Genomic DNA, 27,638 nt, shown 5'->3' with positions numbered 1-27,638 from the left:
TTAGCCTGTTAGCATGCTAACATTTGCTACGCAGAAAATACAGCTGAGCCTGATGGGAATGTCATTACTATGGCGGGTATTGGTTGAGCTAACAGTTGCACTAGATAAAAAGTCAGAGGATCATCTACAGTCATTAGGATATATATTGTTTGAGTATTCTGACTGTCTGTACGATATTTCATGACATTCAGTCGTTGCTGAGACATTCCGGTTTGGACCAAACTTGTGGAATGACAAACGACAAACTGGCATTTCCATCTCTCTAAGGGCATGGCTAAAAACTTTCTTTAAAAAAAAATTCTGATTCACTTTACCATTTTTTCAGTATCCAAGGCTTTTTGTTGTTTGCCAATAACAGGAGTGCAGGACTTTTTGTTAGCCAACGCTTGCATTTTGGATATAACCTTGAAATAGTCACCAAAGAAAGTTTTTAAAAGGATCTGAAAAATAAGGGTGACATGGTCTTTGTGACAACTATTTCAAACTTTCATGGTATTTTATGTGGTTTGAAATATTTCTTGTCTTGAAAAAAGTGTCAGACTAACACACAAACACTGTGATCCATGATAGCTTGTAAGAAACTGCCCTTCTCACTTTGTAGATCTACTACTGCCCTATTACCAACTACTGTGACATATCTTCACTCCCTGATGTTTGGTACATCCCATGAGTTGTTTCACACCTTTTTAAGTTCACAGCGGGTTTATTTTGGTCCTGTTTTCATGCAATCTTCCCAAACAAGTCCTTTTTCAGTTACTGATTTCCTACGTGACGCAAAGTGAGGTTATATAAACCTAAACTATATGTATGTACATTATATGTGTATATAAGATACCACTTGGTGTCAGATTTCTGGACCCCACTGAAAATTTACATTCAGTTGGTTGATGGACTGATATTTCGGTCTCTTCTATAATTAATTCTTGTATGATTAGGATTCCGTATAAATTGGCAGCTCTGGAAAGGAGCTGTCAAAACCGGACATTCACTGGTGATGTTGCAGAAGTTGCAGAGGTAAATAGCTGAGATTATTGTGCTGTGAAGCTGTAGCTATCCTGAAAATATCTTGATGTTGTCTGCACCACGAAACACAATAGACCCAGAAATGAAATAAATGGTGCAGTGTCAATGGCTGTTGTCTAAGTTGAAATGTTTTAAGGTGTATTTCCCTTCAGCATGTCTGTCCATACTGCTCAGGCTTGAAATAGCAAGGGGTTAGTAGCTTCTCTCCTCCTGCCAGCCCCTACAGTCTCAGTTGATACATGGTATCTGTCAGAAACTCCAGCTCCTCCCCGATGAACACCTCCAGCAGCAGCCTCCGGGAAGTCGGTGCATGCAGCTGCTGGCCAGACTCTTTAAGGCTTTCCAACCGTCCTCTTCACAGCAAACAGCAGATGTAGCAGCTTGGTGATGCCACCTTCCATAAGGGGCTGCTGCAGGGTGGCACAAGGCACGTCTCCAGCAGGTTATGGAGTCAGATGTGGTCATACATTTGACAAAGGTATACATCATCTGACCTGCATAGATCCCAGCAGCTATAGGAACCTTTCTAAAAACATTTTTAAGATTTTACATCATTTTATGATTTATCTACTTAAAGCTGCAGTAATATCAGCCTATATGTAGTTGATATTTTTATATCAACATTGGATCAAATGACTAATGTAAAAGGGATTGCTCGTAGTGACAAAGCAAGGTAATTATCACCAGATTCTGCTGTTCCCCTCGACTCTATGGAGCCTTTTAGTGTCGCTCAGCTCATTGTCTTGGTTTACTGTTTTGGTTCAGTCTCACAGCTCTCATCAGTGTTGTTTCCAGATGCAGCCAGCTGCTGATTTCAGTGAAAAAGCTCAGAAAAATTAGCAACAAGCCAGCACACACAGTTTGACACCAAAATGCAAAAGCAAAATGAGTGAATATTCGATTTCGTCAGGTGGCTTCAAATAAATGCTAGTTACTTTGTGTCTCCTGGATATTTAAATATTTAAATGTGTTAACACATTAGTCCTATCAGCCTGTGATAATATGTAATTTTTTTTGTTTTTCAAGTCTGCCCTCAAGTGGACATAAAAATTAATTAACGCTGCTTTTATGCACTCAAACTGCAGAAAAGATAATCACAGCCCCGTGCACACCTTTCAGTGGAGCTACCATGGAAATAATTTGTATGAAAACTTGTTTTTACATTTTTGAACGGAGCACCACAAATGAGATCCTGGATCACTTAGTCAAGTTTTTATTTATTTATTTATTTATTTTTTACCTTATCTCACTTGAGTTCAGGCTAGTTTTGCAAATGCAAACCCGAGACAAGTACACACAGCTCGTGATGTTGCTGTTTGTGATGCTGTTGTTGGCGTCTCAATACCTGTGGCATTATTAACACGATGTTGGTCATATTGACTTGGTGGGTTTATCACTAGCAGCCCATGTGAGTCCTTGTATGTAACAGAAAGGTTTCCTCAAACACACACACACTCGGCTCTGCAGGATTCACAAGAGCCTCAAGAAAATGTAAATATCGGCTGCAGTTTCCTCAGTAAAAAGGTGGTAGTTGAACACACTGAGTCACACAGCAGTTGTTTTGTTGCTAGGCTGTGTGTCCAGGTGTTAGTGCCACCAAGCTAAGCTGTTTTAAAAAAGAAATAAATGTAAAGAAGAAACAGAGACAGCACAACAACTTTAAAATATCTCCTACCTGAGCTGAATTCATTATTGAAATCTGTCACCATCGACCTCCTTCCTCCTCAAACCAGGACAGACAGGACTAACGGTCACAACCTAACGTTTCTAAAGTCGACGCCGCCATCTTGTGGCCGCTGTGTTACTCGCACCGAGTGGGCGGGGCTACAGAGGAGGACAGTGTTCGGACTTGTTTTGGGTTCTTTGTCCTTACTTCAGGAAGAGGGCGATAGGCGGAGATGGTCCGAGAGGAGCTGGTCCGTCGTCTCAACGACAGAGAGTATATAAACTGGCTGAAAGCAGGACGGTGTCTGCTCATACTGAAGAATGGTCTCCACCGATTCATCAGCCAGCACATGAAAAGTTTCCACGCGGATCTGCTCAATCAAAACACTGTGCTGCGGAAACAGTGTGTGACATCATGCAGACCGAGAGGGAATAAAGTGAGTCTGTTTAGTCTTAATCTCTTTCCATTCTCTGCGACATAATATAGAATATCTTTAACAACATTTCCCACTTATTGTCACTCTAACGTGAATAATCTGTAAACGTGTGTGTGTGTGTGTGTGTGTGTGTGTGTGTGTGTGTGTGTGTGTGTGTGTGTGTGTCTCCAGCTTTCTGGAACATGTATGGTGTGTGCTGAGTGGCAGAGAGTGATCATTAAACACCACAGACAACCTGATGCCACCATGAACTGGGACAACTGTTTCCCTCCAGCCTGGAGAACAGACCACTGGGAAGTGGCTAAGGTACAACACACACACACACACACACACACACACACACACACACACACACACACACACACACACTGCAGTATGTACGGTACGGTATAATAGTTGTCAAAGTTTCTTTATAGTGAGCAGTGTGTTGTTGTTGTTATTGCTTTACGAGACAAGACAGTAAAACCCACAGTCCAAAACCCAGATAAAATCAATTTACTATCAAATATGACAAAGCATCAAATCCTGACATTTGAAAACATTTGGCCTATTGTCTTGTAAAATGATTAAGGCGATTCATTGATCGTCAAGATGTTTGTTGATTAATGTTCTGATGTTCTGTTCTGTTAAGTGATGAATTGTTGCAGCTCTATAATTTAAAATGTATTGAAGTTACCCCCCCCCCCCCCCCCCCCCCCCCCCCCCTCACACCCCCCCCCCTCTCTGTAGGCCTACATGCCACGAGGTCAGGGGAAAGTGAAGGGGGCAGATCAGTTTGATGCCTCCGCTCTGCTCAACCTCATCAACTACTGTGATTGTTTCCAGTCTGTGAATCCAAAGTTAGTGAGAGAGGTAAATATTCATGTTGTTTAAAATGGACATGCTGCGCATCCAGCTCTCCTTCTCTGACCACGATGCATCTGTCTCCTAGTCGTGTCACTTTGCACTGTACAACAACTCCCGGCAAGAACGTGAATAAACATATTTCCAAAATGTCAAACTATTACTTTACTAATTCATCATCAAATACTGGAGGAGGAGAACAATTAATATATAAATGATAACACTGATTTCAAAACCAACATCACAAAGAGCTGCAAATTAAAAGATGGAATGAAAAGGTCAGAAATTATAGGAATTAATGAAATGGAGAAAAAAACACCATAGGCAGAATAAATAGTAATAATTATAAAAAATTATATAATTAAATAATTATTAAAAAGTTGAGCGAAAAGCAGTTAGTAAAATAAGGGCTGTGATGTGCAGTGGACTACTGTCATTTAAACTGTAGACCTCAAGAATTCATGTGCAGTCAGTAAACCTCACAAACAACCTAAAACAATAAGGATGCATATTTGCTTCTTTTATGCTTCCATGATTAAATATTTTATACTTTTATCAGTAAAGACATTTTAAATCCCCAACTCAGTTTTTAAGAATTAGAGTGACTGAACCCAGAACCAGTGATGAAGCAGAGGAGTGTAAATACAAAACAAAGGTTTGTATTTTTTAAAATGTTGCAGGAGATTGATCTGTTCTTTTGTTTTTGCTTCCATCCTTCATATTAATGAGTTTGAAAGTGTGTGTGTGTGTGTGTGTGTGTGTGTGTGTGTGTGCGTGTGTGGTTCCAGGTGATCCGATACAGGAATGAGTTAATGCATTCTTGTGAGATGCATATGAAAGATGAATGGATGAGATGTTATCAGATCACTCTGAGACACTTTGTGCAGCAGTTCAGCCACGTGCCACAGATGACAACAGCTGGACAAGAGATAAATGAGGTGAGCATGTTTGTGTGTGTGTGTGTGTATGTGTGTGTGTGTGTGTGTCTCTGTGTGTGTTACTTTGCGTCACACTTTGTTTGCATGTGCGTTTCTTGTCCAGATGCTGACCGCTGATTTGTCAATACGTGTCCCTGGTTCTGACCGACTGGACTCTGCTGTATCAGATGAATTTGAGTGTGATTCTGTCCACCAATGGGAGACCAGCGCCGACTTAATCGGCCAATGGGAAGCTGAGTTGCTACAAGAGAGGCTGCAGGAGTTACTGTATGATTCTGATGCAGCTGACGATGCTGCGACAAAGACACAGGTGCGAAGAACAAATACAGACTTTCACATACACTTACACGAGTAACACATAATGAATAGAAAGAAATTTTTCACATGATTTCAACTGACTCTGTCTCTTCATCAGGACACTGAGCAGTTGAGGAGGCTGGCTGGTTTCCTGCGGGCCAACGGAGACTTGGGCGAGAGGTTTTCTGCAGAGCTCCAAGCCATCAACTCACTGGAGGTCGGAGAATAAGAAGAGTATTGAACACTACATATTTTAGTGAATACTCAAATATCTTTAAACTGTAATACAGAACAGTATTTGAATAAAAACTTATATTTTTCTTGTATGCGCTTTGTGTTGCTTTCATGCAGAATTCAAATGTTTAAGTACAGATATTTCCATTTCACCCAGTGAAGCATTAAATTAGTCTCAGTGATCAAAGTGAATAACAATGCTGTGTTTTTTTTTAAACATGTAAATCCCCACATGCAAAATATTACAGCAAACTTATTAAAATGTTCTAAGACATGTTAGTGAACTGGTCTTATCATGAAATGAACTGGTGCCAGGAGACAGACACCAGTCTGCTCCTGTACAACAAGAAGGACAAAGTCTGAGTGTGTGAGAAGTGTGTGTGATTGTTTATTACAGGAGACTTTTCCCTCTCTGTTGTTCAGGTCAGTCAAAATACTGTGCCCAGGACACACCCACACTATGTCAGCATGAGATTGAGCGGGGGGGGGGGGGGGGGGGGGGGTGTGTTGGCTGGTTGTTCATTTGTCACAAACCACATTTATAAGACTTTCAGTTTCCAACAGTGTTTGTCAGCACCACATCCTGGTGGTGCAAAATGTCCAAATGTACATATTCTCATGAAATGTTCCAGTTAAATATTAAAATGTAATTTCATATAAAAGTCTGACTAAAACAAAAACAAATGTTTACACACATGCAGGTTATTTAGAAGGCAAGATAGTGGAGTGTGTGGTAGAAAAAGAAATGAGATTTAAGTTGATTTGTGAGTATTTTTCAGTTCTATGTAAAACAGGCACCAAAGTAAGAGGATACAAGTAAACCAAAATTAACCTTTCACATTTCATTTGATAAAAATCCTTATTTGGTTTAGACAGAGTGCATTACGTGACCTGCAGCTGCATGACAGAAAAGTGTGAAAACCAGAAACAGTTCTCTTGTCTTTCACAGCCGTGTCTGCTGCTGCAACCTGCTGCACCACTTCCACCCTCCGGACGAACAGACAGCGGGTGCCTGCCTGCGAGTCAGCATGGAGCAGGAGGGGGTGCTGGTCCAGTCTATGTACTACGGGAGAATTGGAAGCGAGGCCACAGAGAGGCTGCTGGAGAGGTTTGGACATGACGGCAGCTTTCTGCTGAGAGACAGCGAGACCATGCAGGGGGCCTACTGTCTGTGTGTGAGGTGAGCTGTGAGTGTGTGGGGCTACAAACGTCACTTTTCAGTTAGTTATATTGTGAGTTAGTCGGATTATTCTTCATTTATCCGTCATCTGTGACTAGACTGAGCACGTTTCACTTACAGCAACATAAGTTTATTTATATGTCACGCAGAGACAAGCTGAGAAAGTGCTGACGTGGGGCTTTCAAACAAAAACTCTTTCATATCCGTAGACCATAAAACATTTTTAAGGACATTTGTAAAACTTTTCAGTGGTTTACAGCAGCACAGACATAAGCATCATTTTTTACAATCTTAAACTTGTCTGTGATAATGTTTTGAGTAATTCTCGTACCTTGTTACAGGCACAGGCATCATATTCTTATATTTGAGATTCCTGGCAGCTTCAAACTCTGTTCAGTCGACAAAGTTTGTTACAGCCAGTTTAAAAGGTGCTTAGCAAAGAAAAAAATGAATTATAGAAAAGAAAAAATTTAACAAATCATAGCTGGACTCTGAACTCTTACACACTTTTATCTGAATTAAATTATATGTAACCATGACTCAAGTCCATGTAATGATATTAAATAAACAGCGTTTCATAAACAATTACAGTTTGCACTTGCTGGAAAATGTACAGTGTTGTGTTACTGAAGCCTCCAGAGAGGGTTTTTTTTTTTTATGTAAATACATTTTGGGGGCGTAAAAAACAGACATTCAACTCTTACTGCATCAGTTCAGCTGCAATTTAATTTTTTATTTTTTTTATTTTAATGGAAAAAGAATCAGAAAGCCTTTGCAGAGAGCTTGTAAAAATGGAACTGGTATTTGTGCTTAAATGAAAGGGGTTTTGAAAATTCCTCTACTGTGAAACCCATTTTACCAAATCTGAAGATTGTTCACCTCACTGAGGCAGGAAGCTAAAAACACGCAGAGTAATATATATTAAACAGACAAACAGTGCTGGAAAGTAACTAAGCATATCTACTCAAGTTCTGTGCTTAAGTGCAAATTCGAGGTACTTGTACTTGAGCATATCGACTTTATACACATGTACTTTCATTTACCCTACTGCATTGATTTGACAGCTTTTATCACGGGTTACATTTCAGATTCAGATTTTAAATTTAAAACAAGTGATCATCTCATGAAAATACAGAAGATTAAACCAGTGTTTTCAACCCTTTTCCCTTGTGACCCCTCACAAAAAAAAAAACGTAGTGTCTAGTTTCAGATGTCTGACCTATTAACAAAGAGACGTTTCCCCTCTTGACTTCTCACATAGTTTCATTTACATAACTGAGACTCACTCAATATAAACGATCTTTAGATAGAAAAGAACAACAGATGAAAGCAGATAGGTGTGTGAGAACATTGTTTATTCTTCTTTCCTCTCACATTAATCATCTGAAGACCCCTCAGATTTATGCTGTGACCCTTTAGAGGGGCCCGACCCCTTGTTTGGAAACCACTGGACTAAAGTGGTAAAAACGCTCTACACTGACCAGCAGGAGTAAAATGCTACTTATACAGGAAATATTTTTCTGTGGCCAAATACTTTTACTTTTGATATTTAAGTACATTTTGCTGGCAATACTTCATTAGGATTTTAAGTGCAGGACTTGTACTTGTAACAGAGTATTTTCACATTTCACATAATTCTACTTAATAGTCATTTAAGAGTCGTTTTCCCACCGTCTTACAGTCATTTCGTAACATTGTTAAATCGGCTTCATGTACAGAATTTAGAAAGATAAACAGCTAACGGATAATAAATAAAGTATGAAAAGACTTACTGAAATTCCAGTTGACTGTATATTGTAGATATATTGAATGAACTGAATCAGTTTGACCGCGCTCTACAAAGATTTGTAAGAAGTAAATGAGAACTTGTTTCACCTTCAGTGGTGTCGAACACAAAACTGAAATCATTTAGTCATCCTCTCTCAGATTCAGTCATTCCACTGGAACATGTGCACACAGTTTCAGATTTTATACATTTCACAGCAAATCGTTAAAACTTGTGAAATTTGTGTTTTACAGGAAAGCACCGTTTGTGCACACCTACAGACTCATGCACTCCACTGAGGGCTGGAGTCTTCAGGTGAGTGAACACCCGCACGCAGATCACACATGTCCACACGCACAGACAAGGTGCTTATTTGTGGTTTCTGTGTGTGTGTGTGTGTGTGTGTGTGTGTGTGATGCTCAGATTTCAGGGGTCAGACAGCAGAGATTCAGGACGGTGGAGACATTGATAGAGAACATCAGAAGGGGCACAGCCTCTGGTGTCAGGATACCCCCCCTCACAGACCCACTGGACAGAGCACAGCTACAGTACTTCAGCTCTGGAGAAGGTATGACACACACACACACACATACACGAACACACACACACACACACACATTTACATTATATGTCACGATATAGAGCAGTGGTGTGCTGTCAGGACAAACGAAGCAGGAAGTGACATCAAGAGTGGAGCAGGGATGACGTATTTTTTGGCCAACCCAGGTATTAGCACCACCCTGGTTCCCTCAACAAAAACAGAATGGGGTTTTAAAATTGGCTTTTGGATTATTGCTGACAATAAACTCTGTGACAAACAAAAGTTTATGATACTTTTGTTCAGCACGATCAATCTTCACAAATGAAAACCACTTTGTGGTTTTTGAAGCCTGAATACTATAAGAAGCTAATGTTAGGCTGTAAATGAACTACACTACAGTCACTTGACCTCAGCGTCACCACCGCTAAACTTCCTTCTACAAAAACCTTTCCTCTTACAAAGACAGTAATAGTTTATAAGAGTAAACACAACAAACTGGTGACAAGTAAAACCTCTCAGTCTCATTTAGCCACTTGTTAGCATCCGCCTTTTCTTGATACACGCAAAAAGTTTAAAAAGTCACGACCGAGGTATTTACTGATGTATTTTACGTCGTAGAATAATATGTGAAAATGTCTTGAGCTCGTGTTAAACACAGACCTTATTTGCGGGAAATCTAACCAAAAATCTGTGGATGTAACTGAAAGCGCTAAGGTGCTAAAATGCTAACGTTCAGGCTTTAGGAGTCATTCCTGCAGCTCTCTAATAGAAGAACACTGAGGTGGAGGAGATATCACTCCTTGCATCTCCATTTCCATAAAGCTTCTGATATCGCCTGTTTGCTTTCATCTTGTAATTTTACTGCCCTGTTGTGGCTGCAGTGAGCAAATTGTCTCTGGAAGCTAGGTTGACTACCAGCCATTGCTAGTAGTCTGTCATTTTCATGGGCGTGGACACGTCCCGTTGACAAAGGCTGGAGCTGGTGAAGCAGACAGAGATGTACAAGTGCACACTGAGGATAACCTGGGATCTTTGATGGGTGACTACCTATAGCTAGCTACAGACACACGCTTGTCAAGCTGTCAGCTTGCTCTGTTTGCAGATCAGTGATAATATTGCACCCATTATTATACGCCAGCGCAGATGTGTGTGAAAACTGTATTGCAACAGTCTTTTCTTCCAAGCGTTCGGGGGCAACAGGAGCAAGTAAACATACAAATTACACTGTGGTTTATCATCTTAGATATAAGTTTCATAAATCTTACGAATCACCTTGGTCAACATGTGACAACGAGCTGTTGTAGGTTCTTTGTACATGATCTGCGGTAAGCTTGAGAAGTTCGAGACAGCGTATTGAGGCAGGGAAATACACTGGTGTGTGTCATTGTCAGTTAATGGTAAATATTTTTTTAATGAAATTTTTTTTTTTTAGATATATTTGGTCTATGCTGTTCATTTGATATGTTTACTGTAAGTTCAAAGGGAAAATTCTTCAGCCAGGAAGGAGAGCAGCAAGGTGCAGGACAGAGACTTTCAGCACAGGAAAGTCAAGTAGCACAAAATTATGAGACAGGACAAGCGCTGAATCTGAGAGAGACTCATTGAGAGGGTGTTGGTTTGTGGGCGGAAGGGGAGAGGGGGCGTTCTTCAGCTCTGCTTGCCTGTCTATAAGTCACCGCACACCACTGAAATTTTCCTTTGTGTCAAATTGCAAAAACATTGTGAAAAATGGTAAAGTTAAATCTGGTCACACACACACACACACACACACACACACGGTATATTAAGTGTGTGTTTTTGTGTTTGTTGTACATCAAAGAGCTCTTTTTCAGAAAGGAAACGTGTCGTGACTCATGACCTACTCACTCAGCTCTAACACAGTTCCAGCTGTCTCCTCCACAGACTTTGCCTACATGGAAATGAGCAGCAGCAGCAGCAGCAGCAGCTCTCTCTGTTGAGGCCGTACCTTCACACCGGCGGACCACCGCCGTAAATCAGGTGGACAAACTGAAGATGAAGAGGAGCGCACATTTATGTGGCACATCAAGAATATGTCACATTTCTTCGGGGTTTTCCATGTTTATTTTTATCAAACCCCTAACCCCAACCCGTGTCACACAGAGTATCGGTTTCAAAGAATTTCACACATGGTGTTTTACCTAACAACAACGGTGAAAAAGAAGCCACTGCAGTGTATTAAACATGTCAGATTCTACTCAAGAGACCTTGAAAGTCATTGAAATGTTTTTGATTTGGTGTCATGGCAAACACTGTATTTTGTTGCTGTGGTTTCCTGTTCTCAAACCTGTGTTCTTCACATGTGATGGGTCATAACTGTGTGCTGTGTATTATGTTGTTTTTTGTTTTTTTTTTGCCATAAAGAAAATATATTTTTCATAGTCGTGATCATGAACTGTGGTATGTTTTTTTTTTCTACACAGACATTGGGTTGATGGGTTTTTGTGTCTTCTATCTGCTCGTGTGCAGTATCTATACGATCTGTGTGGTTGTCTGCACGTTTGATTTATCTTACCTGAAGCGACTATAACGGGCCCACTGAGTCTAACAACACAGGAAATGAAGCACTGCAGATGGTACAATCTATTGTGGTACACTTAATTCACCATGTGACTTTATTACGATATCTTATATCCAAAATACAAGCTGATCTCAGGTCTTACAACAAGCTCTCGCTGCTGCCAGAAGTTCTTTTGTTTGTTAATTGCAGTGGTTGTGTTCATTGTTGCTGTAATATTTAATTCTCAGTGATTTCTCTGTGGCCGACTGGTTCAGTTTCTTAGGCTCATTCAAGCCAGGCCTTCAATAAAAGCTAAACTTTCTATTGATAACTCCCTCTCGTTCTGTCAAGCAACAAGTAATTCAGGCTACAGTCTCATCCTTATTGGAAAATTGTGTTATTATTTATATAAAAGCAGCAACATTCAGTCTTTAAATGTTTTTTTTAACCAAAGCGCTCTGAGATTAAAATCAGGAAATGGCTTGAGGACTTGTACAAGAGCGTAGGTTGGACCTGTATGTCTGTGAGAGGATACCTTTATTTCTTAGTATGTATTTAAAAAGCATTTCTAATGAAGCAGCTTATATACAGACGGGTGACAAACTAAAGTTAAAACTAACATAAAGTGTCTTAGTAACGTGTTAGGCCACCACAAGAACCAGAAGTACAGACAAACTCTACTTTTCTAAATCTCGGCTGTATCTTATTCTGGAGCTTCCGAATTCAGATGGAATAAACTGCAGCAGGAAATGAAGCTGGATCACCTGATTTTTGTGGTTTTGACTTTTTTTTTCTTGAGTCTCCCAGTGACTCTTCCTGTGTCTGCGGTGGCTGGGTCTGTGTTAAGTGTAGACTCTGAAAGTTAGAGCTAGGCATTTTGGGAAATACACTTATTTGCGTTCTAGAGTTAAATGTGAAAACTGATACCATTCTCATATCTGTCGTTACAGCCATCAGCTGGTTAGCTTAGCTTAGCATGAAGAGTGGACACAGGAGGAAACAGCTAGCATGGCTTGTTAAAAAGCTAACAAACAAATAAACAAACAAACAAAAGCTCACTCTTAAGACACTATATCTTGTTTGTACAATATGTACAAAAAACCACAGTGTAAAAACAGTTTGCCTGATTGTTCTGTCCTGGAGTTTCCACAGTTTTGGGTAGGTGGAGCTTTGGGCAGCATCAGGCAAACTGTTTCCCTATTTCAAGTCTATATGCTAAGCTAAGCTAACTGGCTGCTGTAGCTTCATATTCAACAGACAGACATGAAAAGTCAATAAGAAAATTGCATAAAACCTTTGAAACTTTGCTTCAAGTTCATGAAACCTTTATATAATTAAGCCTTTCTGTTGGTTGTATCCACCCCCCCTGTTTTTTTCTCTTTTTCAAAATTTTATAATTACATTTCATTTCATATTAAAAGAGAAGATGAGGGTTATTTCCACATGAAAAAAAGTTACACACATTTTGTAAAAGCACTAGATACTTCAGGACCAACTAACCAGCAAGTTCAGGCAGAACAAATGTTTTAATTAGAACTATATGATGCTATAAAAAAACACAATATCCACATAATTACACACCCACACACATATCCATGCATTGAACACATTTAGCTGAATGGAAATTTCATATTAAAATAGTTAGACCTCAGACATTCATTACATTTCAAAGCGTCCTCTCCATTCTGCTTTTAAAATGTCTTTGGAGGTGGTTTTTACTCTGCGTCCTCCACCTTTGTGATCTCCTCCTCAGCCTTCGGTGGCGGGGCAGGATAGGAGAGCTGGAACAACAGCACAGCAAGCAAAACTTTGGCATCCTTCATTTGTGAGTGTTTGTGGTAGGGGTGAGTGTATGATGTGAGCTCATGTGTTTGCAGTAGGCCCGTGTACTTACATTGAATGTGTCATTTCTTTCCAGGAAAAATTTGTATTTTGGTGGCGGGCGAGGAATTGGAGGAAACAGAAGTTTGGACACCCTGAAACACAAACACACACACACACACACACACACACACACACACACACACACACACACGCACTAAGGAAGGAAGTTAAGGATGTATGTTTTGTGGTGGCCTTTCTACCACCACTTGTACAGCTCTGCCCTTTGTTTTCTCACCGCTTGTGACACCGGGTTCACGACTTTCTGACACTGGTCAGTTTCACATTCAATAGAGAGGACAGAGTTTACGTATCACGTCAAAAGCAGCTCACTGAAGTTGATTTGAAAAAAAATAGTAATGTGTAGAGGAATAGAAAGTCTGCGAGGAGCTGTATGAATGGGAGCATGTCAGTATGTGAGTGCGTGAGAGTCAGGGACCACTACGAGAAGCCCCCAACGCCAAAAATGAATTCTTCACTTGCACATACATATATACTGGTACTAAGCACTTGCATATTATAAATATATATACTGTATATATGTATATATATGTATTCAGTATGCATGCATATCTGTCAACAGGTTAGTCAATGAGTAAGAGAAAGAAGCAGTACCTCTGATAGCGCACCAGCAGCAGCACAGCCAGGAGGATCATGGGTATTCCAAGTGAAATCGAGACGATCAACAGGATGCTGAATTTTTCAGCGGACTGTTCCACCGCTACACACAGAAGCAGGGACATCACTGTTATGAGGTTGTTTGCGTTCATTTATGTAAGTGTGAGTAAAATCAGGCTTCCAGCCATCGACTGTATCCACTGGAGACGACTTCAACAAGCAGCACTCACTGACAATGGGACTCCATTCGCTCCACTGAGCAGATCCAGCACAGTAGTGGTTATTCCTCGCCCTCATCCTCAGCCTGTAGGTGCGAATGGGATCTCCATTCGGCTCTGTATAAGACACCTCGCCTGTCAAGGGTATGGGTTTTTCCTGTTATGAAAAGATTAAAATCTTGTTCCTTATTCCTGTTGTTATGTGCACCAGACAATAATGCAATAAATGTTATGTATTCTTTCTGTAAAAATCAACATCCACAGTAATCTATACACACAGACATACTGTACCTGGTCACCCAGGTCCAGCAGGTATTCAAAGCATCTGGAGTTTGATCTATTGTGGGGTGGACTCCATGTGACCAACAGGCTGTCATTTTTGATTGTTGCAGAGATGTTAGAGGGTGGGGACACGACCTCTGTGAAACACACATCCACAAAATAAATCAAATTCATTCTGAAGGTCTGCTGCGGACCCTCTAAAATATACAACCTAAACCTAACCTCAACCTCCAGCTTAAAATAAATCTGAACTATAGATGTAGAAAAATGGGCTCATAGTTTAAGGTGGCTGATGGGATTCTGAGAATAAAGCCGTACTGTAATGTTTATGGGAATAAAGTTGCAAAGAAAATCACAATTATAACAAAATATACGAAGATATATGTGGCAGAAAAACTTAAAATTTCTATCACTTTTGTGCCTCTTTAACTTTGGTTCAGTGTCTCTTGTTGGTTGTAAAATTTAAAGGAGACGTTCACGAGACATTCATGGTTCCCAGAGGACGAATCCTCACGACTTTGTTGTTCCCTTTCCGTTTTGAGTGAAGTGTTGCTACTGAAATCTTCTACAGGCATTAATCTCTCCCTCACGATGAATCAAAAAAGTTTTGGTTTTCCTCCGAAAATTATAAATTGATTGACTTTCATCTGTGAAATAACTTCCAAAGATCAACCGATTGTACAACCAATTAAAAGTGTCTAAACACCGTGCCGTTAAGGAAAAGGACACAACTTGACTCCTTGCCTTTCAGATGATACATGATACACACTTTACAGTTTACTAATCTGAGCAGGCTGATTTCTGAAAACCAGCCTCCAAACAAACAAGTGACGTCGCAAAGGGGCTCCGGAACAATCTCACGTTTTGCATAACCGACAGAAAGTGTGCCGTCAAACAGATATTAAATGTCTATGGATCCTCGTCCACCATTCAAATAGTGGGGGCCACTGAAGACCATTATCATTTGCACATACAACGACAATTGTGTTTGAGCCCGGGAGTATTACCTATTTCGTGCATGTCGGTTGTTGTGTAGGTTTTGACTGTCCAACTGTCGTGCTGGGACATGTTGAACTGGAGTACCATAAATACCATCTCATGCTGCTGCACAGTCAAAAACATCGATCCGACTCTTTCATTAGACGATTGGCTCAGAGAGGGAATCACTCTGTCATCGTCACAAATACTGGATGAATAGAGAGAAAAAGAGTTGCGCATTTGAAACATCTGATGCATTTGAGCAAACCTGTATGGTAAATATGTTAATTTTAGCTGTCTTAAATGTGAATACTACCTGATTTCCAGTTGAAACTTGTTAATTTTACACAGTTTGGTATTGATCAAACCTTTTGTAATGTATCATTAGAGAAGTACCTGATGTGGGCAGAAAGCTCCTGTAAAGCTTCGAAGGACCAGGAGCAGTTGAGTAGATTTGTTGGGTAAAAGTGGCAGGTAAAGTTTGCATCACTTTTGTACTGAAACAGCTTCACAAGCACAAAGCACAGGATATAAAAATCAAAATATAAATCTCTATTTAAGCAACAAGCTTTTGGTGTGTCTGTGCAATCTTTGGAAGTCAAAAGAGCATTTTGATTCTCACATCGCTTTCCTCCAGACAGACGTCCTGATTGATGCCCTCCGTCTCTGTGAAAAGAAAACATATTGTTCATATTGTACATCTAGACGTGTAGCATGAGGGAACACACATGTTAATCTTATCTGGATCTTCAAGTTCAAACTGTGAGAGCGCATACAGAGCAAAGTGGAGACCAACGTGAGCTTCAGTGCAAGTCTGTCAAAATTAAGTCAAAATTAAAATGTGTCACACAGCTCTTTGGCAGCACACCAGTTCTTCAGCTTAATTCATCAGAAATTCGGGTATTTTTAGTGATGGAGGAAACTGGTTAAAGATAACAAACCGCTGCACCACCCAGATCAAAGCAAGATAGGCAAAAGCATTTGATGAGTAAAGCATGGTGTACTGTGTGTGTGTGTGTGTGTGTGTGTGTGTGTGTGTGTGTGTGTTTTAGGTCTAAACAATCGAAACCAGGACATTTCAGCACTGTGAACATTTTGTTTGAGGGTTTTGGTTTCAGGTCACAATTAGGTTTAATTGTTTGTGTGTGTGTGTGTGTGTGAGAGAGAGAGAGAGAGAAAGAGTCATTTGTATAAATGTCAAAAGTCACCCACCATTCCCACCATTTGTTAAGTCCCATAAAACCAGGAAACAGGACCAAAATACTGGGTGGACAAGAAACAGCTTCATTACCAACCTACAGATTTTACACAGAGAGAGAGAGAGAGAGAGAGAGGGAGAGAGGGAGAAAAGAGAGACATACATGAATACATACTAATGAGAAACAATGTTGGGCTACATACAGTGACAAAAGAGAAGTTGTTGTATTACTTCGTCCACTCTAAGTAATTTCCTGGCTTTTCATACTTCCCCTTTTGGAGTATTTACATGTAGAGGCTGGCTGCCAGTAAAACAGCAACTACAAACAAACAGCTTTCCTCATATGACTGTTAATTCTAATCTCTGTTACATTTGATTCTTTGAGTTTTAACAATGTGTACACATTACCTCAACCTACAAAGGTTTTTACATTTTTCATTCAAAAAAAAAAAAAGGGTTTATACACTCAGCTACACTATCCCTCTCAAAAATGATAAATGGATATACCCATGAAATGTTATCTCCTCTGTGTGTAAACTTTCTTATGAATGAAATCTAACACAATTCCTCCCAGTACATATTAGTGACTACTGCAAATAGCATGAACATGAAGCCGTTACCTTCTGCTGGTCCACCACTCCGTCACTGACTGAGGTTCTTCGAGTGCTTTCAGCCAGACAGAAGACGCCTCTGGGGAAAGAAGACGCATGACGTCACGTACTGTACAGAGCTTCAGGAAACCAGGGTTTCTTTCTGTTTCTTCATTCTGACTCTCTTATAAATACACTGCAAGATAGAGAAAGAAAAAAAGAAAGAAAGAAAGAAAGAAAGAAAGAAAGAAAGAAAGAAAGAAAGAAAGAAGGAAAGAAAGAAAGGAAGGAAGAAAGAAAGAAAGAAAGAAAGAAAGGAAGAAAGAATTGTCATTAGAAGGAAGGAAAGAAGGACAAAAGAAACTGTGGAAGTAAATTTAGTAAATTTTAAAGGGTTCTTCCCTGTCCTATGCCCCATCCCCATTTTTGCTTAATCCTGCTGAAAAACAAACAAACCAACAAACATAACCTCCTTAGCAGAGGTAATAAAGGAAGGAAGGACGGAAGGGAAGGAGGGAAGGAAAGGAGGCAGGAAAGAAAGAAAGTCATACAAAAAGAAAGTTGTATTCCAGTCAGAATAACAGAAGTGCTACTAGTACTTTTTGAAGCATTAATAGTATTCACAGCATGTACTGGTGTTGACAGTGGAACTAATCATGGAGGACAGAATTAACAGTAATATCAGTCGTAACAGCTGCATACAATGTGTTTTAGAAGAGGCTCAGTTTCACAATCACCTAACTTGTTTGATTAGAATTGAATCATTGTTAATGAAGAAAGATGACAGTAAAAGAAGAAGAAAGATTTCAGTAAAAGAAAAAGATGACAGTAAAAGAAGAAGAAAGATGAAAGTAAAAGAAGACGACAGTAGAAGACTAAGAAAGATGACAGTAAAAGAGGAACAAAGAAAGGTAACGGAAAGAAAAGACAGACATGTGGCGTCAATAGAAATTAATCACTTTAAATGTGTGAAAACAGAAGGGAAATGAGCGACCGACAGAGGGACCAGCTGCATCGTTAGTGTAATCACTTTCATGTCTCTTTAACCTCTTGGGAGGAATACTGACACTTCAGAAAACATCTCACAAAATGGTCTATTGCTCAAAAACTATAAGTCATATTGAGACATTTGTTCAGCTCCAGCAACAGGAGGCTTCACTGAAGACACTGCTGTACGTGTACGTACTCATAATAATGAAGGAGTCACAGTGAGTTAAACACTGCCTTCATCTGCGTTCTTTACGAGAACTTCTCCATCTCTCTCATAACGGTGCTCAATTAGAGACTTAGACATTACTCTGTGGTTTTGACCACATTACTCAAAAACCACAGGTCTTGTCGCAATAAAAGGAGGACTTCATGAAAGAGAACAGGTTCCTCATTTTGTCGTATACATTGATTATGAATGCTGAAGAGGAAAAGAAAGACGACAGAAAAGATGAAGAAATCTCTCAGTGTCAGTGGGTGACATCACATTTCCACTGAAACGGGAGAGAAGTTTGAAAAAGATCAAAAAAAGATTAAAACGTCATCAATTCAAAAAGTACAATAAATATCAATAAGCTGAACTTAAGCTAAAATAAAACTTAAATTTCCCAAGTTCTGAGACCCATTTAAAGTTTGAGTGATGTTTCTTGCACAAAGTATGAAGAAGTAGGAAGCTGAAGAAAACAGTAAAGTTTTCCTCATTGACTTCCATTATGAAAAGTGTGAATGAGATGAATAAGTTAAAAATCAATCACAGAAATCCTCAAGAAGACAAGAAGACACATGTTTTGATGTGAATAATAATGATAAAGATTTGGATAAATGTGAGAGCTTCCTGACACCCACACTGACAGCTTTTGAAAGTAAAGTTTCCCTTTATAAAAAAAAAAAAAGTTTCCACTTTTCACATAAACCTTTTACATAAAATTAAAAAATGGCCAAATTAGTAACATTTTAATAAAATTTGTCACTTTTTGTGAAAAATATTAAATTAGTAACAATCTAAATAAAATTGATAAATATTTTTTTTTTTTAAATAAAATCAAACAATAAATAAAATAGTCCACAATAATTAATTAATAATAATTTCGTATTTTCCCATGAAGGAAGGAAATAAAATTAAATAAAACAGAAAAATACAGAAAAATATATAATTCATGTTTATGCACTGGTGGCATTCTTTAAATCTTGGCTACTGTTTCTTTACTTTACATACATCTGTTTACCTGTTAGGATGACTCATTTAACTGCCTTGTGTTTGTCTGAGCTGCAGCTTCTCTCTCATTCAGGCACAATCTTCCTCCAAATATCTATGTTTGTATTCAAGGACTGGTCAATTGATGTGCAGTCAGATCATAATGGGGCAGGTGCATTCGAAAAGTGAACCAGCTGTATATAAAACGTTAAAACAGTAAAAACATCAGTTAGACCAGGAGTTCTGGTTCATGTGTTAGTGCTACATGTCTGGTGTTCAGAGGGTCAATAGTGTGAGGAATTAAGGTAAGGGGTAGTTTGCCATAGCAAGACACTCAAATGGTTTTCATTTCAGCTAAGTGGTTGACAAATAGATTGCAGTACTGTAATCTATTGACTTGATGACAACACTCACATAAAGAGGTCTAACAAAACAATTAATGAGCAAAAAAGTCACAAGGGACTAAGCTCATCCAGCTGAGAAAATCTGTCCAGGAAGAGTCTGTGACATCACGTATCATGGCTTCATGCCTAGGGAATATAAAAAGGTATGAAAGGAGATTATTCTTTGATAGTGCAGCATCAAGCCAGTCTGACAACACCTGCTCTCTCTGCTAAGTGTCCTTGTGCAGGACACTGGATCGTTGCCAGCTCCCGGCTGCAGCTGTGTAACATTTGGCCTCAGCAAAGCAGGATAAGAGAAACAAATCACTCCTCTGGGAACTAACTGAGTAACACAAGCATTGATTAACATAATTTCATATACACTCTGTTCCAAGTTTATTAAGTACACCTAGCTATAATTAACGCAGTCTAATACAACAGATCTGCAATAAGTCATATGAAAAGTTATAAGACATTTATATCACTAAGAGTAGACCAAAAAACAGAAACAAATCTGTGTGCAATACAGTTCTGTCAGGTTTTGTTATTATAAAGCACCCAAATGCAGACCATCCAACAGTAGGTGAGCTATTTGCCACAGTCAATGGAGACATTAATGAAAGTGTAATCCATAGCATAGTTGGTTTTCATTTGTGCCTCGAATTTCAACATAAAAGCTGTTCCCTGACCGGGAATCGAACCCGGGCCGCGGCGGTGAGAGCGCCGAATCCTAACCACTAGACCACCAGGGAGAGACGCTCTGTGAAAGCGACTGCAGATGATTTCTAGATGATGAAACTTCACTACATGGTTTTGATACAGTTGTTGTGACACCTACCACTCCCTAGAAACCCTAGAAACTCTCCACATTAAGCTGAGTCCTTTCCTCTAAGTAGCTCGTCTGTTACTGGTTTCTCTTCTTCGCTTCACTCTGGTGTGCTGGTGAGGAGCAGACTCATCACTGCCACCTGTGGCCAATGGCGGAAATAACATAACGTCAATTGCTATTGGCGGTTTCTGGTAATACTACTTGACAACCAAGAGGAAGCCACTCCTACCCCTATATGGTGGGCAAACTTCACACTCAACAAACCAAACCGCGCTCTAGCAACATACTGAATGAAGTCTGCTACTCAAGTGGAGGGAAGACTTCCTGACAGTAAGCTAACAATCTTCGCTATATGCTCACATGTTTTCGAAGTCCACTCGTTAATTTAAGATATTTTGTGTGATCGTAGAAAAGGGTTCACGTTAGCTAGGTTGAACTGTGACTGTGAAACCTTCAGTGTCTAGGACGGGATGCACACATATACCGAAAATGAAAGTTAGCTTGATTTACTAATAGCTAGTAACACTTAACATACATAAAACGCCATATATACTCAATCTGAATACATACTACTAATCCAAAGTAAAGCTCGTAAATGTATTTGGCATTTAAAATCTTACTATTGAGGTGTACCTTCCTGTAAGCAAGAGAGAACAAGTTCATCCACGTCTTCTCTATTGAATAATCGTGTTGTTGTTTTTTTATATTGTGCTATCTCAGATTCAACATGTCAGCCAAAGGCACATTGAGGCGCAATAAAACGGACATTCAGAAGCATTTGTGTGGAGATTTCAGGCTAATCCTCAACAAAGTTGTGGAGAAAAACCTAATAACTGAACGGGAGTACAACAACCTGAAAAGCATCAACAAAGAAGATGTAGAGGGACACGTGGTTGAGCTTGTGGATAAGATCATGAATAAAGGAGAGAAATGCTGCCAGGGTTTCCTGAACCTCCTGCAAACTGACAAGGATGTTGAGACAACTTACCCTGAGCTGAAGGACTTACAACTGAATGACACCTGCCTTTTACCTAAACCCACCAAGGCTTGTTCAGCAGACAACGATGGTACATGACATACATAATGTGTGGAGCATTCAACATAATACCAGCCTGTAGTATGTCTCATGAACCTGAAGTTTTAAAGCTTTAGCAAACAGTCCTCAGTTTTATATTTGGAGGTGTAATTCTGTTTCACTCTGATTTCCTCAGATGTTGAGAGCAAGAGGCAAAATAAGGTGAGGTCTTTATATTATATTCAAATAGCACACTATATATGTACTATATAAATTTTCCTCAGATAATCACAGGATATATTTTCATCTCAAAGACTCAAGACACATGCTTATTAGCCTGTATTACGATAATAGCTTTGTAATTATGTAATGGAAATTTAAACTAGTGAAGACAATGAAGTTGCCTCTTAATTAAAAGTCTCTGTGTGTCTGTGTTAAATTGTTTCCATTGTTTTCAGGAGGAACAGTACCAGTTGAATAGCCAGCCTGTCGGCCTCTGCTTGATCATAAACAATGAGAATTTCACAGATGGCACAAAGAGAAGTGGAACCAACAAAGATGCTGGTATGTTACAGAATAGACAGCTTTACTGTGTTACACCATTGTCCTCTTTGTTGGTGCTTGAAGCTTTTCTGAGTTTCTTAAAATTACATTTCCTGCAGAAAGTTTGGCAGAGGTGTTCAGCTGGCTGGGGTTCAGAGTGCTGATGTGTACAGACCAAACCCAGGACCAGATGGATCAGGTACTGAAGTACCTTGCTTCTCCAAGGGACCACTCCCAGCTGGAGGAATTCAATTTTAAGGAGTGGTTTGGCACCGGATTCATTGATCTTCAGAGGGCTCCTATACATGGAGATGCCTTCGTCTGCTGTATTCTGAGCCACGGAAAACAGGGTGTAGTCTTAGGGATTGATCGGAAGCCCCTCTCCATTAAACAAATAACTAGAACTTTCAAGGCGACTGACAAGTCAGCCCTCACCGGCAAGCCTAAACTATTCTTGATCCAGGCCTGCCAGGGCAAGCAGATACAGCATGGAGTGTTATTAAAAGATCTGGAGGATGATGATTCTCCTTCACCTTTCATCCCTGAAGAGGCTGATGTTCTGGTTGCTATTGCCACTGTTGAAGATTATGCAGCAATTAGACACAAAATCGATGGAAGCTGGTTCATCCAGTCTGTGTGTCAGCAGCTAAAGGAAGGCTGTCAGAGGTAAATATAAAAATCAAAATTAAATAGTTAGGTTTGTTGACTGAAATATCAAAAAAATTAGCAATATTTTGTAGATGTGATGATATAATCGTTTCTTTTCAGTATACAGTATACATAGACTGTACACTTTAGTTGATCAAAATCTGTGCTGTGATAGGGACAGTAATGTTTTTGTGCCCTCTATATTGTTTTAGGCATGAAGACATCACCACCATCCTCCAACGTGTGAACGATGAAGTCAGCCAGAAAGAGGCCAGCAGCAAACCTGGTGCAAAAAAGCAGATGCCTGAAGTCAGGTTTACCCTGAGGAAGAGGCTTGTGTTGTCACCTTAGCTCACCAGAAGCTAAATGTCCAGATATCATGCAATACAGTATACTGAATGTCTTAATTAAGGATTTATAATTAACTCGAGGGACAGTTTTTCTTAAATGTATTTTTATCTTTCTAAATCTTTATTTTTTTTATGATCTTTGCCTTTTATATTGTATCACATCCTTGAATCAGAGAATAAAGTTCACAACATGAAAGTCACTGGTGGCTCAACAAGTCTAACAAATGAGTTATTAATATAACTAATGTCATGTATATTTATATTCATGAAATCTAAAACATAAAGAAAAGTTTTTAAAAAATAACATTTTTAACTAAATTTCTATCTCATAAAAATTATTCAACACTTTAGACTAAACATTATTCATGTTTATATTTTATTGAGACAAAACCAATACAGCTTTAACACATTTATATGGATGATGTAAAACAGAAAAACTCGTAAACAATGGCATTATAGACTAATATGCAATTTGGCAGTGAGAAAACATTTTATCACTGTTTCTTTACTTCCCTTTTCAATGTTAAAGTGCGTTTTCTTTAATCATATGTGACTCATAATGTCATAGTTTAAATTTGTATATCATAGCACTAGCTTTTTACTCTCATTATTCTGATTTAGTACATCTCAAATTTGACATAATTTTGATTTAATTATTTTTGATCATCCATTTGCTTTTTTATTTTTTATAAAGAACTTTTTTTCTGATGCAAATGGACTTCCACACGCTGTTGATCTGCAGGATCTTTTGTGACACTTCGTTGGCAGGAAATACGGTAGCTTGCTTGCGTCCAGATTCGGCTGCGCACCTGTAATCGTCTTTACGGTACTGCAGCGTCGTTTCCATGACAACTCGGGTTTGTTCGTCGTCTTTTTTCGTATCTGTAGAGGCTGCACAGAGAAGTCCATCAAAAAAAACAAACCTTTTTGCCATAAAATGATAAAAACAACCTACCTGTCGCAACAAAGGTGTGTCTTGTGAAGCTGTTCCAACTAGGTGGAGACTTATTTTACAACCAGAGGTATCTGCCTTAGGTAAAGGCAGCGACAGCGATGGAAGCCCCGCTGGAAGATGAGACTCCTGCCGGTGCTCTTGCGGGGACTGAAGGACCCAGCCATGGAGAGGAGTTGAAAGCGTCGGACGAAGCTATCACATTCATGTCCAGCGTTGGTGAGTTGGTTGTCAGTATACTTTCTAGGACAGTCTGGGTTGTCAACAGGAGACAGAACTAATATACCCCTGAGATTTAGCACCACCTGGTTTTGACGTATCTTTAGTTGCACCAGCAAAGACACCGTTCGTTACGTGCGAGCAATTAGCAGTATTTACAAACTGCCCAGTTTTTGCTTTTGTCCAACCTAAAGTCTCCCCACTCTTCTCAGAGCCCGCAGAGCTGCAGAAGTGTGTGTTCCCGGACTCTCTGGTGACTGTGTCAGAGGGCGGCAGAGACCTGGGGAAGTTCAGTGTGACGGTGGAGTTTGCCCGTAGAGTCCAGCAGCCCTGTATGCTGCTGCATGCTCAGAGCCAAGGAGCCATTGACGGCTCCCCCTGTGGAACAACAGTGACAGGTGACAGGAGGCACGGACTGTCCAGACAGGTTGATCTCCACTGTTTTATTCTTTTACAGATGTCAGTGTACCTTAAATTCATATTCTTTGCCTTGTCTTTATTGACAATTTAAGCTTACCTGACTACTGACCTGGAGGTGCTGGAGGAAGATTACCATGAGTATGTCAAGGTGAGCCATTCCAAGCTGCCCACACACACACACACACACACACACACACACACACACACACACACATACACATATATCAGTTGTTGCACTAACTGAAAACACTGCACCCTTATCAGGCAATCACTGTTATGCAACATATCTCTGATTTTAAATTGTATTTCCTGCCTTTAAACACACAAACTCCAGCTTGAAGGCCACAGTCTGGACAAGAGGTGCTACATGGTGCAGCACGACGGGCAGATGGTGATTGATAAAGTTACCACTGTTGGAGAGGTGAGAGGAGAAACAACAGAGTGCGTCAACTGCCTGAAATCCTGACAAAACAGCATTAAAATACTATCAGCCCCAGGCCTCGTCAATATTTCTATGTTAAATAGAAGCTAATATGTTGGTTTTTGTCATGGTTAGAAGCCTAAAATCTGAGACAACAACCAAAGTTAAGCAAGGCTGCTACCATTTTACAAAACTGGGATCCACACTCAGATGTTTAATATCATCATGTTACAATTGATTACTACCATGCATAAATTGTTGCTTGGAGAAATCAAACCTGGGACGGTGTACTCCTTTTTTGTGTGTGAATGTGTGTGTGCAGGAGGTGACGAAGGAGACTGCTTCTTATCCCACGTCTGTCCTAAGAGGGCTGGTAACAGAGGGTTCCATCTTGCTGCTGATGCGCCTGATCGCGCTGAGGAAGAAGACGCCAGAACACATGACCTTCATCTCCTTCGACCAGGGATTACACATCATGCACACCACCTTTGTGAGTATTTACGTCTGTGTGAGCCTTTTTTGGTCAGTCAGTGACTTGTTTGAGGAGAGGACTCAGCTTATCTGTCTGTCTGTGTTCAGAATGAGCTGGGTCTGAAGCAGCTGGAGGTTGGGGGTGAGACCGTGGAGGTATTTGGGATGGAGAGGATTGCTCACTCTGTGGAGGACAGCCCCACCACCTGGCAGTGCTACTTCCTGGATGATGGGTAAATTCGATCTCAATTGAAATCTGGCAGACTTTAACAGCTGCTTTTGTTTTGGAGGATTTAGAGACAGAAGAATTTATGATTGCTGTTCATACTGATTTAAGGACACGTATTGAGACAAGTATGTTATTGCCTGGTCACAAAGGCAGATTAGTCAGACAGATTGTGTCACATGTCACAGGCAGATCCAGGTTCAACGAGGTGCCACATCAGCTATGTGGAGGTTTACTCCAGAGGACACTAATAAACAACAAAGTATTTTATTTGCTGCATAAGTGTAACTATATAAGGTGAAAAAAATGCATAGCAAAGTAGGTTTGGGTTTAGTAAATTATTTACATGGCCTAGAAAAATTACTGCACATGTATTACTGAATAAGAAACCACTTGGCTGCCACTGAGCATCAGAAGTGCACATCAAGACATGACATCAACAGCAAACAAACAATTTCTTTTTTAAGCTTAAGCTGTCATGGGCAGATAAAACCCTCAGAGACACTGCATAAGACACTGGGCTACACTGAACTGAAATCTTTTGAGTCCCGGGAGAAAGAGAGAGAGAGAAATAGACAGAACAAATTCACATTCAGTTTATTTCTACCTGTGAGTCGAGTTGTTCTTCGTAAGTGTGCACGCCGTACTTTTTGGCTACCAGTGAGAAAACCTGCAATCACAACAAGTGCCTTTATAACTTTGATTCTCTAAAATCACTGTTAAAAAAAACTGTTCATATTAATTGATAAAATTTTTTTTGATCAGGCACTTGGCCAGCAGAGTGCAGGTGGGATCACCAGTCACCATGAGGCTTCTGCAGCTGCCATCACAGCTAGAAAAGGGTAACCATTCCCACATATAAAAGCTGATTCTCTAACGAAACAGAGTCAGTGACGTTGTTTGTATGTGTGTGTGCGAATGTTAGGTTTTGAGAAGATACCCCTGGTTTGGGAAGAAGACATGCAGATGCACTCTAAGTTCCTGGACAGAAAGGTGAAACTGGTTTAATGTTTGAAACTGGCTTAATTCAGATTGACTGTACCTGAATAATAATGTTTCCTCTCATACATCTCATGTTGTATAAATGTGTGTGTGTGTGTGTGTGTGTGTGTGTGTGTCTGCGTGGCAGGAGGAGCTGAAGGCAGACCATGACTCATACCTGAGACAGCATCCAGAGATCCGTGCCCTCATATCTGACTTCCTGCAGTTCTTGTTGCTGAGAAAACCAGATGATGTCTTCCAGTTTGCCAGAAAGTACTTCCTCCCGTTTTCCGCCCGCCGTCCTCCAGAATCAAGTCTTAAAGCTTCACCGTTCTGAAAACTCAACTCATAAGCAGAAACTGTCTTTCCAAACTTGCTGTTTATTTATCACTTAAACTTATTCTGAAGTTTAGAAATTTAATTTGTCTTTTCTTCTGAGTGACAGATGACTAGTGCAACTGAGAACAATAACCTTCACACCTGAGACTTCACCTGACCTATCTGATCTTGCCAAAAAAAAAAAAAAAACTGTAGTGATCTGATCAAATTAATTGGTTCAAATAGTGTTTATAGTTTCGTTTTTGTTTTGGTATCCTGACAGGCTTGTCCGGGCAAAACATGTCTGAACAATGGGAAATTAAAACTGTTCAAAGGGGGTTTGGTTTTAAGCCGGTCTGACTTTAAAAACAAAAGCACGAAATGTAAAACAAAGCTTTTTTTTACATGATCAATAACGTGCTAACCTTCACCAAATAGGTCAAATTGAGCTGTAGGACAGTAACGGAGACTGTT

General features: G+C 39.8%; 6 protein-coding genes and 1 non-coding gene across 9 annotated transcripts in view; 4 read left to right on the top strand and 3 right to left on the bottom strand.

The window, feature by feature from the left end:
• pcdh8 (protocadherin 8) overlaps positions 1-1,424 on the bottom strand; it is a 37,151-nt gene extending 35,727 nt beyond the window's left edge. Inside the window, exon 1 of the mRNA XM_022755002.1 lies at positions 1,371-1,424. Coding sequence (XP_022610723.1) covers positions 1,371-1,424 — 54 coding nt within the window. The remainder of the gene's footprint in view (positions 1-1,370) is intronic.
• A 1,444-nt stretch (positions 1,425-2,868) lies between these two features.
• On the top strand, positions 2,869-5,529 carry cunhxorf38 (chromosome unknown CXorf38 homolog). The gene is made up of 6 exons (XM_022755247.1): positions 2,869-3,125; positions 3,297-3,431; positions 3,855-3,977; positions 4,757-4,906; positions 5,010-5,216; positions 5,322-5,529. Exons 1-6 carry the CDS (start codon positions 2,922-2,924, stop codon positions 5,430-5,432), a joined length of 930 nt encoding a protein of 309 aa, XP_022610968.1. The 5' UTR covers positions 2,869-2,921; the 3' UTR covers positions 5,433-5,529.
• A 181-nt stretch (positions 5,530-5,710) lies between these two features.
• Positions 5,711-11,763, top strand: LOC111228890 (SH2 domain-containing protein 1A-like). The gene is made up of 5 exons (XM_022755001.1): positions 5,711-5,775; positions 6,387-6,617; positions 8,637-8,697; positions 8,806-8,950; positions 10,826-11,763. Exons 1-5 carry the CDS (start codon positions 5,711-5,713, stop codon positions 10,879-10,881), a joined length of 558 nt encoding a protein of 185 aa, XP_022610722.1. The 3' UTR covers positions 10,882-11,763.
• LOC111229143 (erythropoietin receptor-like) lies at positions 11,528-17,298 on the bottom strand. Its single transcript, XM_022755338.1, has 10 exons — positions 17,237-17,298; positions 16,631-16,713; positions 16,041-16,084; positions 15,815-15,924; positions 15,448-15,626; positions 14,450-14,577; positions 14,171-14,315; positions 13,938-14,043; positions 13,336-13,417; positions 11,528-13,222 (listed from the first exon to the last, which is right to left on the bottom strand). The coding sequence occupies exons 2-10, from the start codon at positions 16,704-16,706 to the stop codon at positions 13,157-13,159; spliced, it is 936 nt and encodes a 311-aa protein (XP_022611059.1). The 5' UTR covers positions 16,707-16,713; positions 17,237-17,298; the 3' UTR covers positions 11,528-13,156.
• A 3,153-nt stretch (positions 17,299-20,451) lies between these two features.
• On the bottom strand, positions 20,452-20,523 carry trnae-cuc. Its single transcript has one exon. It is a non-coding gene; the product is annotated as a tRNA-Glu (tRNA).
• A 318-nt stretch (positions 20,524-20,841) lies between these two features.
• Positions 20,842-23,346, top strand: LOC111229060 (caspase-8-like). The gene is made up of 6 exons (XM_022755221.1): positions 20,842-20,930; positions 21,321-21,667; positions 21,812-21,837; positions 22,074-22,179; positions 22,278-22,824; positions 23,019-23,346. Exons 2-6 carry the CDS (start codon positions 21,328-21,330, stop codon positions 23,155-23,157), a joined length of 1,158 nt encoding a protein of 385 aa, XP_022610942.1. The 5' UTR covers positions 20,842-20,930; positions 21,321-21,327; the 3' UTR covers positions 23,158-23,346.
• A 687-nt stretch (positions 23,347-24,033) lies between these two features.
• Positions 24,034-27,374, top strand: catip (ciliogenesis associated TTC17 interacting protein). Of its 3 annotated transcripts, none has more exons than XM_022755239.1 (9): positions 24,034-24,327; positions 24,540-24,725; positions 24,840-24,895; positions 25,082-25,168; positions 25,491-25,658; positions 25,748-25,872; positions 26,631-26,707; positions 26,791-26,858; positions 26,995-27,374. In XM_022755239.1, exons 1-9 carry the CDS (start codon positions 24,210-24,212, stop codon positions 27,181-27,183), a joined length of 1,074 nt encoding a protein of 357 aa, XP_022610960.1. In that variant the 5' UTR covers positions 24,034-24,209; the 3' UTR covers positions 27,184-27,374. The 3 variants fall into 3 exon arrangements, with proteins under 3 accessions (XP_022610960.1, XP_022610962.1, XP_022610961.1); XM_022755241.1 differs by having other exon boundaries at positions 27,011-27,114; XM_022755240.1 differs by lacking the exon at positions 25,082-25,168.
• Positions 27,375-27,638: the final 264 nt, after the last annotated feature.

The sequence above is a fragment of the Seriola dumerili genome, unplaced genomic scaffold (genome assembly GCF_002260705.1).
Source record: "Seriola dumerili isolate Sdu_G_001 unplaced genomic scaffold, Sdu_1.0 BDQW01000226.1, whole genome shotgun sequence".
NCBI lineage: Eukaryota > Metazoa > Chordata > Actinopteri > Carangiformes > Carangidae > Seriola > Seriola dumerili.
Note: the sequence above shows the minus strand (reverse complement) of the source record. Positions and strands in the feature narration are given on the sequence as shown.